At 42.0% G+C, this 15,486-nt stretch overlaps 1 protein-coding gene across 2 annotated transcripts in view; it reads left to right on the top strand.

The window, feature by feature from the left end:
• The first annotated feature begins 3,810 nt into the window (after positions 1-3,810).
• Positions 3,811-15,486, top strand: part of LOC115408739 (chemokine-like protein TAFA-1) — a 30,270-nt gene continuing 18,594 nt past the window's right edge. The window contains exons 1-2 of one of the 2 annotated variants that reach the window (XM_030119646.1): positions 3,811-4,005; positions 5,062-5,200. In XM_030119646.1, coding sequence (XP_029975506.1) covers positions 5,062-5,200 — 139 coding nt within the window. In that variant the 5' untranslated portion in view covers positions 3,811-4,005. Of the gene's footprint in view, positions 4,006-5,058; positions 5,201-15,486 lie in introns of both variants that reach the window. The other variant, XM_030119645.1, reaches the window with a different exon arrangement.

The following is a 15,486-nucleotide window of genomic DNA, read 5'->3' as shown; positions in this document are numbered from 1 at the left end:
TTTGTTACACTGCAAAGATGATAGATATACATTCAAGGGCATTCGGTTTGCTTTTTTTTTGTACTACAGGAAAGTTTGTGCTATGCTATCAGCTAAGCTGTGAGTCATCCTGGATCGAGGAGGAGAAAATCTGCATCATTTTAAACATGAAAGTGAAGCATAATCACAGTGGAGTGTGATTCTCAAGCAGAATGCAGTTCACTCACTCTTCTTTCACACTGGCAAGAGTTAGTTGTGCACCTCTTTTAAAAACTGAAAGTCATTTATCTGGGTACAAATGTTTTTCAGAAAGAGGAGACAGAATAAGGAAATTGAGCTGTGACAGTTACATCCTAATGTTGGCAACTCATTTCAGGAAAATTCAAAAACCAACCCGTATTGCCTGGGCAATCAACATCTTATTGACTATTTCCTTCTGATCTAAAGCTCCGGTTTTGTTCCAAAACTTTTAAATACACAATTCACAATAAATGTAGCCATGGAAATCTTTTTAGTTTATCTTCATGTTTCTGCAATTATTTTTCCCCATCTTTCAGTGGGAACTAAAGGGGTTTGGGGTTTTTTATCAGTAGTGATTTCCATGTTTCAAGTGAAAATGCCACGTTTTTACATTTTCATTTCAGAAAAGTTCCCAGTTTATGTGGCAACATTTTGAAAGCGATGTTCATTCACCAGAAATGCTGAAAACGATGTTGTTTCATGTGGGGCCACTAGCGGGTGCTGCTGTGTTCAGCAAATCCCAGGAGAAGATGGACTGGGAGCCACGCCACTCTGGAGGTTAACATTGTTGTCATTGTATATCTACTCGCGCATGAGCAGAAGTGCGTGGATCTGTGTGGTAACTGTGGCGTGTCATCAACAAGGTTATTGTCTGTAGCCCCCACCTCCTTTCCGAGCGTTCCCACCCCGGTCATGTCCGGCAGCCGTGCCAGTTTTCATTAAAGACAGCAACAGCAGGAGAATCCCAATCTCTTCTTGTTGCAAGAGCAAAACCTGTTCCGACACCGAAAGGCTCTCAATCATATGATATTGTACGCCTTAAGGGAGGAAAATTAAAAAAAGAAGAAAAGTTGCGTTTTCCCCGTTTCCACGGAGTATTAACGGACACCCAAGATGCAACAAATGTTTTCTGTTTTTCACCTGAAAACGCTGCCCTGTAAACAGGACAGAAAACTTCAGCACCATCCATTGAATGGCTGACCTGTGTGCGTTTGTTAACGGGTGACAGTTGACGCTTTTCACTGTGAAAGCAGGAGCGACATGGCTATGACGTTAGAGAAGCCACAGATGTACTTATTAACTTTTAAAATGATGTCACGTTTCATTTCGTCTGCACTATATTATTGTATTTATTCAGTTTCTCTCACTATAGCACACACACACACACTGGCTGTGGCCTTGGTCTGTGAAAGCATCAGATCAAAAATAAATTCAACCATGTAAATAGCTGTACTTTAACTAAGTGACAGGACAGCTTAAGCATTGTGAATATTTTATGCCAGGCTCAGTTTTCCACCGGAAGAACAAAATATGACTTTTACCACACTGACAGCCACAACATTCAAAACACCCCACAAATAAATCTGTAAATTAAAAAAAAAGAAAGAAGAAGATGAAGTAATTCACTAAAAGGCTGATAATTTGTAAACAAACAGCAAATAAGCTTCTGACGGCTCCCGATAGTTGGATTCGTACTACTCATAACTCATAAACGGCCGTGGTACAGCATCTGTGCCGTCTTCAATAGGATCAATTCTGCCAGCAGAGATATTCATGAACAGTGTCCTTCATACAAGTACTGACTCTTTGATGCTAAATTCACAGATTTTCCACAAGTTTTTGATATTTAACATTGAATAATCAAAAACCTGCCAGTGTCTTCCTGAAAGAAGTTTTTTCCCCTCCTCAGTTTAATGAAATGCATTCAGAGTAATTCAATGAACTTTCATCAGTTCATCTTTTTGCCCTGACCGGATTTTTAATAGCCTTGGTGTCAGCTGGCGTCTGATCAGAAACTAATTTTATGGTGTCACCCACAATGACTGCAAACATTCACCTTTGACTGCATAAATGGAAACTTACTTTGCATTTCACAACTACTTTCTCCGTTACTTTCACTGTGCGAACCGCCATTGACTCGCGCTTCAATATAAGTGCATAACGTTCTGTACTTTGCGTGAAAAGCTCTTTTTGCACAGACTGCCATCGCTTTTCTCATGAGTTGTTGCATTCTACGAGCGACAAAATATCAAGGAGGCATTGGATCCTGGTTTGTCTGCAGCTTGGCTGCGGTTGCGAGAATCTTCTTTCTCCGTGTTTGACCGCAGTACGAATGGCGTGTTGACACCGAGCCTGTTCCACTGCACACAGTCCTAAAACCAACACGCGAAAACACAAATGTGCTTGACTCAAAGGCACCCTTCAAACACAAGGGCTACAACAAAAAAGGTCTAGAAAGGTCAAAGCTGTGCCAACGTGGGAGAATCTCCATGAACAATTAATGACTGCTCTCATCTCTGGAAACTGTTGTTCTGCTCCAAACAACTCAGAAATTCATGCTATTTGGCTTCTTCCTATATCTCCCAAACCCCCTTTGCACACAGTTGTCTCTGCCAAAGCCTCAGACACTTATGCTGTGTTGTACTGTTCTACATCTCAAGCAGTTTCTTGCTGTTCCTCTCACCCTGAGTATTCTCCTGTCCCTCCTGAACTGGGAGTACACCATTCTTCAAGAACAAGCATCAAAATAAAAATGTTAAGTCTTTATGCCATAGAGATGGCGGTGTGAGCTGCAGGCCTAGGGCATGTTCTGCATGCCAGTGATAAAAAAAAAAAAGAAAGAAATACAGACACAATTCTAAAGTAGAGCTCAACCATATCGTGAAGGTGGCAGGGAACAGGGAGGACCCGACTGTTTCCCACTCATAAAGACAAGTGCTGATTTACGCCAAATAACAGCACTCACCTCCCTGTCTCCCCTGTGATCACTATTATGTCTCTATCCTTGTCTGAAGAACTCCCCCACCGTAGGTGAAGATTACCTTCAGCTGAATGGACATTATTATTTCTCGACACAATCCGCTTTCAATTTTTTCTTTTCTGCTCTGCATGTGAAAACATGTTCTTTCGTAATCTTCTTTTATGCACCTCACTGTAACAACGCCAAGGAAAGCTAGGGACTGAGGGTTTACTTCTTCCCTTTTTCTCACAGTCTTCTGTCGGGTTTGATAAAATCCAGACTTCCAGCCTAAGTTTCTGGGATTAACTCCTAATCACTTAAAAACATTAACCATATTTAGAGTCTCCCAAATGTAGGGCAGAGTCGAAACTTACAAGAAGAAGATAAAGGGAGTAAAAGTAAATGTTGCCTCAGGAGAGACAGAAATCCTTTCTAAATGTAAATAATTGCTAATCATGTGGCCACAGCCGTGTGAGCGGTGCCTGCTTCTCTGATTTGCATTTGTCAGAAGCGTATGATCAGATGGATTCCCTCTATGCCATCTAATCCAGAGGCAGTCTGGCTTTAAGACATGTGATACAGTCTTTACACTCGGCCAGGCTGTACGGGAACATTTGTCTCTCAGAGCTCGCTGAGGAGGGACTCAGCGAGCGCCGCTGCTCAGAGGCTGCCTCTCACTGGAAGGATGCAGACGGTGGAGGGAGAGATTCCACTACAGTTAATTAAGGAGCACTCCGCACGTGCCTATAAATGCGAGGGGGCAAATGAATTCAGTGTCAGTGGGAGCAGCTCCTCAAGGGAAGCAGTGATATTTTCAAAGGTGGAATTGAAAGAGCTGTAAATCTATTTCCCGACTCCGGCTTGACGGTCATTTCTGAATCACTGGACTGTTGCTATCAAAGTGTGGAGCGGGGGACGCAGAGTCACCGGAGTTTTCTCCTCCAGCCGTATTCAGAGTGATTGGATGGGATCAACATGAGCAGAAATATGGATGGATTTATGTCACTCTGTTGAGATATTTATACACTCTTTGTTGGATTGCTCAGGTGAGTTTTTTTTCTTTTCTTTTCTGTCTGCTCTGGGGGGAAAAAAAAGTAATTCCTGTCCTTGTAAAAAGATTTGGATTTTTTGCATAAACCCAATAAATGCATGCATTTAGTCAGATAATCTGAACACATAGAACAGTTTGGAGCTGTAAAATGTATTTTTCTTTCTTCTTATTCCAAAGCATGACTCAATTGATTGTTCTGAATAATGCATGGGGTTGCATTAGCTATTTATCTACTTTATGATTATTTCATCCTGCTAAAGCTTCTCACAATCACATGAAGACAAAGACAGTCCACACCGCTCTGACTGAAGCTTCACATATTTTTTTTTTTTCCTTTTTAAGGTTTGATCAAAGTTTACTGGCTCTCTTTAAGGTTTAAAAATAATGTTTAATTCCAAAACGTGATACAGAAGTGATGTATTTGAACGATGGTTGATAAATCAGTTTGCTGTGATTTCTCAACATTTTCATTTTCTCTCTCAAAGATTTCTTCCCTGTGACCAGGAGCATTCCTCGCTGTTGTTCTATTTTTTTTTCCCCCCTCTTCTTATCTAAACAGTGCGGTGAAACATTACAAGCTTTTTGATTCCTATTACTGCCATGTCACTGTCACATTATTCTGACAGATACAGAAAAGCCTCGGCAGCCAGCTGCTCGCGAAATCTTATCTTTCTTTAAGTTTGATTTTGGTTTTGAGGCAGGAGCACAGCTCAGGAGTTGAAGGGAGCCAGCCTGTCAGGGGAAATCTCTGCTGCATGGGAAAAACTCCCCAGGGATCACTCCACATTTGCAGTGTTGTGGCTCAGGGACAAGACAGGGCAAAACTAGGAAGAGGAAACAGCGAAGAACTCATTCTTATATAATCATGCTAATGATAAAATCAGATGACTAAAGAAACTCCACTGAGGGGTGTTAAGTCTAATTACACACAGAAGTGCTTGTACAATTAACTGGATTTGCGTGTTTGTGTTTGTTGATGTGTCTGGTCGAGGTTGGGGGTTGAGAACAAAATGTTTTGTGAGTTGATTCCACCTGTGCTGCTTCGCAGCAGATGTGTCCTGTCATGTCCTGGCTGCTCTGCCTGTGCCTCTGGGTCAGCGTGACTGCCATCCAGCTGTGTCAGGCCACTTTCTACGACACCATCCAGCAGCATGGGACGAGGCCTGGCCGGACCACCATCCACATGATCGGTGAGTTCCTTCTTTAATTTTCTTTTCACGCTTGGCACAAATTTGACAAAAGAGGGAAAACAAGGAGAGTGTGTTTCCTCCTGCCATCGCCTCATGACTATTAATTGTGTTTCGGTGGTTGAAGTTACCTTAGAAATTAATTAAGTTGCAAGCTCATTGAAAAAAGGGCACAGTTTGCATTGCAATCTTTATTGTGTTAAGTCATTGCTTTCATTAATATATCACTGCCTAAACAAATTATTTAGCTGGCACATTGTACAGATACTGATTTCCATTAAGATTTGTGCCACATAGCTTGAGAATTTGTGCACTGCCCTGTTCTGACAATGAACGCGCTTTCCTTCTTGAGCTATTACAGTTGATATTCATGCTACGCTGCTCCTTCTCAATTTGATCTGTGCGATTGTGCGCCCTCTGAAATGGCAGCGAATAGAATATGACCGAAACATCGAACTTTTTTGTTTTCGCGAGGCGGCTGCGAGTCCTGGTTTATGGTAAATAATTACGATCTCAGGATTGGAGAGAGGAGACGGAGCTGAACGCTGTCAGAACTTCAAAGGGGAGAAGGAGCTGCATGAGCGTGCAGGTCCTGGGTGTCTGTTATTTCCTCGATGCGCCGCTGCACCTCAAGCATATCAGCAAGGGGTCTTTTCAATAGTCTCAATATTGTGAGTCAGAAGACTTCCTGTTCCAACACCCTCGTTTCATTACCAAGAGCCCGAGCGTGTGTGTTGGAGGAGAATAAGTGGAAAAATGTAAAAGAAAAGACGCTCGCAAATAAGATATCTACTCCAAAGTGTTCTCGTGTCAACAGAGGGGAAATGGAATTAATATTTCAAATGTCAGAGACCTCTTTGGAGAAAACAAGTTCAAAGAGAACAATTCGAATCCTTCAGGACCCTTTGCTACTAAAAGTGTAAATGCCCTGTCATTCCATTTACCATAGTCCTCACTCCTGGATAAATGAGATGCCAGTTTTATGAGAGGAGGATGGGATGCCTGTCTGGATTGATTCTGACACAGGGACATTTGTTCTCTGCTCTCTGTTGTGTGCCTGTTGGATTGGTGGGAGGATTGGGGTTGACGGGTCATGAATTGGTGGCAAGAAGGCCATTGGTTGCAGACCATTGGGCCAATCATTAAAGGCAGCAAAATGCCACAAGTTCACCGTGAGTGGTATTACCAGAGGAAATCGAGATTACAGAGGGTGAGAGATCGTCTGTGTCCTTGCCAATAGAAATTTAGATTCACAGGGAGACGTATCGAATCATTCTTATTTGATTTGGGGGCGGGGGCAGTTTTATTGCGACCTGAGCCTAAAATCTTTAACATACATACAGGAAAATCTTGAAATTACATCAGACATGAAAATTACCGAGAAGCAGCGGCCACACTTGTCAAGCAATTTCCATATTTTTTTTTTGACACAAGTACATGTTTGCAGCCTTTTATTGTGGAGATTGTGTGTCCAAAAGTCCATTAGCAGGATGACCCCCGAGTAGCTGCTTGCGTATGCTCAGTGATTCGCACAAGGTGGCCTGCTTTCCTGTCTAAAGCCTTACTTACAGATTGCTGCCTGCCACTCTCTCAGATATGCTCAGGGCTGTTCTCTGCCTTGCTGGTGCAGCAAGCGTTGCTCTCTGCGGCATGATTCATAAGGTCTCGTATTCATTTGGTGCAAACGGCATGAATGGTGCACAAAAGGAAAACAGATTGTGTTTGTCGTGCATCCTTAAAGTGCCGGGCGGAGAGATGCTGCTTTTGGGGTCGTGTATTTCTCAACCTCTGAACGTGTCCAGAGGAAAACCACAGACACATTTTTATATATATATATATTTCTAAAAGTTGGACTTTCTCGACAAAACAATCACTTCCCACTCGAAGGGGTTTGAAAACTTATTCCAGGCAAGGCTGTGCAGGTATAAAATCATTACACTGTAGAAGGATCGCCCCAGATTTGGCATATCAGGTAAAGACTAAGATATACAGTATGCTTCACTGCAGAAAGAACAAAGGTGTGTTGAATGTGCTGAGCAGCAGTCTATTTCCAGAGGAAGAAATAGTGCCATTGGTGATGCAGTGCATCGTGTGGAGGTGTTAGCAGAAAGTACGACAAACAGTAGACAGTGGCTGCCTGAGGTGGCCTTGCTCCCTCCTGAACTCACTCCCACCAACAGTTGGCTTTGCAGGGTCAAGCCGTTCAGAACTGAAAGGTCACCGATTCCTCTGCGCTCGGCGGCGGATGATCTCAAATCAAGTTTTCTGCGGTAAAATGCGGCGTCTGCAAATGAACATGCGTAAGGAGATGTGATATGCAGAGCAGCAGGACTGGGGGAACACGGAGAAGCAACTCGCTTGCAAGTATCCCCTGTATATAATAACTAATTCAGATCCCAGTCATAAATACTTTACACAGTGTTATATCCATTTCATTGTCTCCCTCTCGCCTTGCACCGTTACCCCCCCCCCCCCCCCCCACATGATCGCCTTTCATTGTTACCCTTCCTCTTTAGTTTCTTCAACAGCCCTCAGTGCATATTCTCACCAAGACCTGAATTGTGAATGTTTAAGCAATGAAAGTATCATTTTTTCCCCGCTTTTAATATATTGAATGCAACTACAGTTTCATTTCTTTGAAAGTACCACATAAATCCTGCATGTCTCTCCTTTCTGGAGCTTAAGCGAAGACTACAGGATGAGGACTTTTTCTCTTTTGCTTTCTTCATTGTGCTCCAACAAAAGAAACCACTCGCTTTAAAGAAGCTCACAGTGCAACAAACATGAAAAAAGGATTTTCAGCTGTCACAAACAAAGGTTGCATCCTCCATGCACTGTTTTAGACACTGACAATTTAATAGCCTTATATAATACATCCTGGAGGCACATTATTTTGACATACATCTTCCTCCACCCCTCCCCTAGACCTCCTCTCAACCACGCTCGCACTAGTGTCATTGCTGCTTCGCTGCAGCGCCAATGGGAAGTGGCGTGCAGCCTCAGCCCGGGGCCGCTCCACATCTGGAGCTCAGCAAACCCACTTTGTCCTGATGTTGTTACACATGTTACGCTGCGATGTTGAAGACCGCTGGACACTCTGTTAAACACCAGAAACTTCCTCTGTCAGCTTGAAAAGCAAACAAAAAAAAAAATTTCTATTATGAAAAAGAAAAGTTGGATCGTAGTTCAACTGCAGTGTAGTATTTGTGCAATTTCCTTGGTTAGCCCTGAAAGTAAAATATATTCCTAAGTAAATGAATCTAAAGACAATCAGTGGCCTAATTTTTACTGTATGCCCACAGCTACAAATAGGTTTTACATATTCTACCATTTCCCATTTATTTGCTCTTTCGGGCTATGAATTATTCATAAAAAAAAGAGCTCCTCTAAGCTTGTGGATATTTGTTTAAACAGCATGTTTAATTGAAGTCTTTCAGCCAATTCTGTGCTGAGGCTATGGTTTGTGGTCACAATGCTTATATGCAAAATGAATTTCTGTGGCCCACAGCTTAATTAATTAGCCAGCTTTCCCTCTCTCTCTTTCATAACTATGCCAGCTGTTTCTTGAAAGCCACAATCCCCAGGTATTATTAGCAGAGGTGTTAAAAGCACGCAAACTTCATCAGCTCGATCGTGGCCTCGTTGACGGCGCTCCAGTTATGCTTTAAAGAGAAACTAAATAAAATTCAACACATTGTTGATCCTTTTTTTTTTTTTTTTTTAGGGGGAACTGTTGGTCACTGGATAAAATAACTGACACACTGAAGAAAATAAAGTATTTTGAAGATTCTGTTGACAGCTGGAGCCTCTTCACCCCAAACCAGTGTAATTTTATGCCCCTTATTTTGTTTCACCAATGATTCAATGGTGATTGTTACTTTGTGTAAGATGGATGTACTGTATATCCTCTCAGTACTGTAAGTGGTTAACGGCTCCCACTTATTAGTCAGAATAATTATCTCATATCAGTCACATCTTGAGGTCATTGCAACGTGCCGCTGGTAAGCAGCCTGCTGTTTTTCTTTTTTTTTTTTTTCCCTTCTGTGAAGCTCATTATCTCCAAGGTAGCATTGTCACAGTCATATCTGACTGATCATCAGGAAGAAAAATATAATCCTCATCAGGTGCTTCAGCAATGTCTTCATTTTTAGATTTACTGCCTTTAAAGCCTCCATCCTGGCAACACAGAAAAAAAAAAAATGCTTGATTCCCATCACCGCAAACCTCGTGTGGCAGAAATGTAACAAACAAATATATTCATCTTCGTGTCTGCATTAATTTTATAGCATCGGCGGCCCAGAGTGCAGCACAGCGACACCAAGCATCCGCAGATATTACCTATATATCTTAGAAGAAGAACTATGCTCTTCAGCGTCTTGCAGCTCATGTTTTTGAGAATGTCGAGTTCATGGAAATGTATTTTACACCGAAATATGCTTTCTACCCTAAGCGCTATCAGTCTCATACAAATGAACGTTTGACTGAACGAATCACTCCCCCTGACTATAATTTTGATACATTTAAAATGATCAAAAATGAGATGGTGAAAAGAAAAAACCTTTTTGTGCTTTTTTCCTCTTTCTTTTCTTGTTTTGAATGAAAATGCTGAAAGAACATGAAAAAAAATGTAATTGCAGGTTATGTGCAGAGTGTCATTTCTGAAAACTGTTATATTCGGGCTTTAGTCCAAGGTTTCATCCAGACATCGGTGCACCTGTTGTATACATAGAAAAGGTGTTGATTTCCCATTTATTATTATTATTATTATTATTATTATTATGATTACTTTATGCATTATGAGCCCATTTTGTTTGATCTGAACATTGTCACTTAACCCGGCAGTGAATTTGTGCCTGATGTACAAACCTGCCTTTCAGAGGAGTCCAGTCAGCCGCAGCATCCAGTGACATGAACAGATTTCTAATAAAGGAGCAATGGGCTTATACTGGATTTCAGTGAAGGCTGGTCTTATGTACCCCCACTCACGGCTCTGCCGGGCTGCTTCCTCACTCCTCTGTGCCTTCGATGTATTAGGGAGAATGAAATACTGGATTACAAGTCAGCACCTCATTCAGGCACATTGCCCAGTGGTATAAACTCAGGAAAAGTTTTCCAAGCATGCTTCATGAGGTACCTGGATATTAGGCACACCTGTAAAATTGTAGCCCCACAGTATTTCTTAAATGAGATCAAAAGCCTGCAAATTAGTCTGCTTCTTTTGCACTTTTGATGCCTGCATAGCCTGCTCTAATTCCGTAAAGGTTCTGATATGTTTGGTAACTCCCTCCAACAACATGGAAGTAATATTATTTCCAGTTAACTGTCCTTGTGTAAACAGTATAAAACATGCAAAACCCCCATTTTGATGTTTGTGCATTAACAACAAAGAATCACACACCCGCCCAGGCGTACTCCCCTAAAGGCAATCCAGAGTCACCATTTCCCCTAACATGCATCTTTGCGGGGAGGAGTCATAGTAACCAGATTTCCAGAGAAAGGCCATGTAGACAGAGACAGATCATCATTTCTACCTTTCAGCAAATCAGTGTCTTCTCGCTGTGAGGCAGCAGGGCGAACCACTACACCACCATGCAGCCAAGCAGTCCGATACCTCAGATAAGGTCTGAAATCATTCCGACTTCAGCTAAATGTCACATTTTATTCTCTAGCACGAACAGCATCCGTTCAATAAGAAGATATCAAGGGAAAGGAATAACATTTATATGCTCGACTCTGAATGGCAGCTTTATGGAGATGCGCCCCATGAATGATGAAGCGAGTCGGACCCCTAGAGTCTGGGCCCTGGTGGTGCCGGCCGATGAGGAATTAGCCCACTCTCTGGCCGGCCCGGCTACTGAAGTGGAGCTGGTGGTTACTAAGGTTCAAAAAGGTATATTGAAAACATACATGGCTCCAGATACATCATCAGAACGATCACTGGAGAGGTGAGTTTGACTGTGTTGGAAAGGTGGAGTGACTTCAAGGATAGAGCAGAAGAAAAATGATTAATAGATGTTACATGTATCATGCATCATACCCCTTTAGCAGTCTTTAAATGATCACTCACATTCACCCACTTACACACCGTCAGGGACAAATTGTGCTCAAAGGACTCTGCGACACGTGGCCAGAGCGTCACGGGAGTTCAAACCATCAAGAGTGGGATTGGTTGATGACACAGTTCACTGAGTCACAGCCACCACGTTTAAGCATTAAGCTTCATTAAATAAGCAACACCTGATGTTTGGATCTTTTTTTCCTGCTCTGAAAAAGCCTTTGCAAACGAAAGGGTAGAGAAAATCTGCACAGGTTTTCTAGATCTTCGCAGGGAAGCACAAACCATCCAACCTGGTTGACTCACTCTCTTGCAAGTTTCATCCAAAGTGTCTTGTGAATTAAGCAGTTCATGATATTTTCAAGGACACATTGTAAGAGGAAAGACTTTTGCAGAAGAGGAAAGAGCACAAAGCAGACTTCCAAGTCAGACGCCTGGTGGTGGGGAAGTTTTGTAGTTACATTATGACAACAATTATTAACTTTTGTCGGCTGTATCTATTCAAAAAACCAGAGGAAATCATATTTCTTTAATGTTATCTTTCTAAATAAAATATGTTGCCATCACTGATCTTTTTTTTCACTCACCATCCAACAATGAAACAGAACAAAATCAATGGAAAGATTGTTACTACCAGTACTTGATGCTTGTTTCCCCGTGGACCATGCTCATTACTGTCTTTCTCTTCCGAGCTAGCAGTAACCATGCATGATCGGCTGACTTATGTTCAGCTCCCCAAACGCGTGTTCCAGCCTCGGTGAAGCATATACTTTTGAATAGTTATTGTACTAATTTGTAGCTCTTGGAAAAAACTACTTTCCCAGTGGTTCCTGTTGACAGAAGTACTTTGGGCCAGTCTATATCATGTAATGAACATGGCGGGTGTAGTGCCGTTTGGCAAATGCACCAAGGCGTAGGAGTGTCTGCATGCTCCCTGTGATAAGGACAAAAAGGCCCCTCAGATGTAACTTCCAGGTCATCTGAGGAGTAGACATGAAAATAAGGTCAATGGAAAAACCCTGAGTTTGAGAGCTGAAGCGTACCAGCAGTTCTTTGAGCTCTGTTTATCGAGTTAAATCTTTCACCGCTTTTTTTTTTTTTCTTGCTCTTGAAATGCTCCCCTGTTAGTAAGCATGTTTTGTTACCATGGCAACCGGCTCTCCAAGAGTCTTCAAGCTGGGTTTTTCAGCCAGTGTTTTGGATATTTATTGTGGCGGTTTGGTGGTTCGGTGTGTTTGAAAACACTAAAACAAAACCCAGTTTGTCAGTGAATCCATCTCTAACCGTCTTTAGCGCATTATTCAAAATCAGACAATAAATTACCAATGGTACAATGAATAATAGACCCTTAGATGCCCACTTCTTTCCTCTGAAGCCCACGATTAAGGAATTAAAATTCACTTCACGCCCAAATAAATCACCAACAACAAGCTGTCAAATGTTAATAAGTAAAAATGCAATATAACAGATGTAACCTGCAAATAAGCAGTTTACTGGCCATGACTAAGCCACAGCAAATTGATTTTGAGTTTTATGAGGAGACGAAGGAGGTGACTGAGATTAAATAAGACAATGTTAAGCTGGTTTTCGGCATCTGGACAAAATCAGATGAGTAGGTTGACCTTGGTGGATAAATCAGTGAGGACCCTACAAGTTGAGTAAAAAGCTGTATTGAAGGAAGACACTGCATGAAAGAGGGACTGATGTCAGTAAGCAGTAAACACCAGGCTGCTCACGGGAACTTGAAGGCAGCACAGAAAGCCACCGGAAGGAGCCAGGAATTGACATGGAAGGTCGATCTCCGAGCCCCGAGGACGGAAGGAAGCTTTCACGTGTCACTTTAAAAAAAAACTGTAAGCTATACAAATGCAAATCAGAATAATGGTGTGTGTGTGTGTGTGTGTGTGTGTGTGTGTGTGCGCGCGCGTGTGTGTTTGTGTGTGTGTTTGCAAAATAATCACTTTTCATGCAGCTTTTATAAGAGTAAAGTCTAACTAATAGCTTACTTTAAACTCGTACCTGAACACCTTAAATCTCATTCACTCTGCAGGGCAGCATGACTACAGTCACCTTTTCTCTTATGCTGCCAACCAGGGCGAGATGATGATGGATATGAGGCGCACGTTCCCGGCGAGCTCCAAACTTGTGCTGGCTTTCCATAGAAATGTCTGTCTGAATGGGGATAAAGCCAGGAAAGTCATACAATGACATAGATGTAGTGCTTTCTGGCATGACATTAATAACTAGCTATGAACTGCTTTATAATGGCAGGTCTTGGTTCTGTCAAAGGGTCAACAATGGGTTCCTCAGACTTATGCTGACGTTTCTGCGCTGCATCAATGCATAGAGTAGGTTACATTCAAATATGTTACCATTTGTATGAAATGGCAAAACTGGAGCGACTCAATTTGCAGGGTACACTGATGGCACGTTGTCAGTATTGCATGTACATCAAGCTCCTCCGTGATAATATGTTGAAATGGAGACAATGGCGTCACCGTATGTTTTTCTAAGAGGAGCCTTTCTGGAGACAAAACCGTGCTTGTCGGCTCTGTCGTCATGTGATAAAGCCCAAACCATTTTCCTCCAAAAATACCGCCAAATTTACCATAGTCACCATGTCCATGGAACACTGAGAAGGATAAGAATGAGGTCGAGAGGATGTGGGATGTCGAAGATGAACGAATGACATCAGGAAGGAATGAAAATTGATGAATACAGGTGGAATGCATAATAATACTGAAGTGAGGGATACAGGGCAGGGCTGCAGTTTGAAGATGAATGGATGAAATGGGGCATGCAGGCTGGACGTGAACTGATGTTTGCTGGATGAAGCAAGTGATGGCCAGAGAAAGCTGTTGAATGAATATGAATGGAAGAATTGAGTGAAGTTAGGAAAATGAGGACGAGACATTGGACGTATAAGTGAGAAAAGACAAATGAAGATCAATTGATGGAACATATAGGAGAAGGACTGTGCTATTGGAAAAGAAATAAGGGGAAAGAGGTTAGGGCTGTTGGGTTTAAATGAATGAATGACGCTGGATTAAAAGAGTAAAGGACAGAACGATGAATGGTTGAAGCAGTGTTTTATCAATTTTTTTTCCTGTTCTCTTCCACAGTCCACCAACGTGTGTTTACTGTAGTTTGGTGAATCTAAACGGAGGCAGTGGTGGAGTCTACAGAATGTAAATCCAGCCAGATGAGAAGCAGAGGCGTTTCCGTGCTCCCAGACTTTGGTTTCTTGAAGAAAAGTCAGTTCATGAGGCATCTGCACGGCTTCCTACAGTATTCACTGCTGCTCCTAAAATTAGTGCATTCACACTGAAGCTTTGCTCCCCTGAACTGAGGCCTCCGGCCAAGTGCGTCTCTGAGACATCATTAGGATTGCGCATACAGGACGTCTCCTGTTTAATAACTGCTGAGAATTGCGGAACATATTTTGCCTATTAGTCGATTGTTTTAAACCATTTTCCCTTCTCTCTTGGGTAAAGTAGGCGCCGCTTCCTCTTGGGGTCGTTAGGAAAATCGCACGACCCCGGTTTTGTTTGTCGTTAGCAGCAGTTTTTCTAAATATGTTGCAGTGACAGCTGACATAGCTCAAGGATAGTTGACTCTGAAGCCCTGAATCCTGATAAAAGTGTTCGTCTTGCTTTAATCCAGAAATAGTCCAGGACTGGAGCTCAGCTGTTAGAGACACAGTTCTTTTTTTATTGTGTGCAAACGGCAAACTAAATAAGCCACTTTTTTTTTTCTTTTGCTAAGATTAATGCTCCTGAAACTCATCAAGCCAGCTTATCTCTAACAACAATTATCCGCAGTGCAGAATGAAATTGTAGCGTCTTAACAGAGGTTATGGATGACATTAATGTTTCATAATAATTAATACATAATGACGATGTTAGGCATAATTAGTATTAAACTTTCAGCAGGGTGAATTGTACATCTCTGCTAGACGAAGTCAGGGATGAGAAAGGTTTAAAATGGGGCGAGAGTCAATTGAGTTGAAGCCTTCAGATGTAAAGGAGCGCGTCGTTTGAATGAATAAAGATGTGTTCACACTAAATAAACATTAAATTATTAAAGCCGATATGCTAAGGTTATAATAGATTCTATTTGTAACTGTGAATAGTTTAAAGCCATGGATAGACTATGAGTCAGCAGGCCTCTGGCCACAGACGTGTAATCAGCTGCCCACACCGGAGAAAAAACACAGACAAAGAACAATTAGTGT

Source organism: Salarias fasciatus, chromosome 20 (genome assembly GCF_902148845.1).
Source record: "Salarias fasciatus chromosome 20, fSalaFa1.1, whole genome shotgun sequence".
Taxonomy (NCBI): Eukaryota; Metazoa; Chordata; class Actinopteri; order Blenniiformes; family Blenniidae; genus Salarias; species Salarias fasciatus.
The sequence above is the reverse complement of the archived record's forward strand: the minus strand, read 5'-3'. Positions and strand labels throughout refer to the sequence as shown.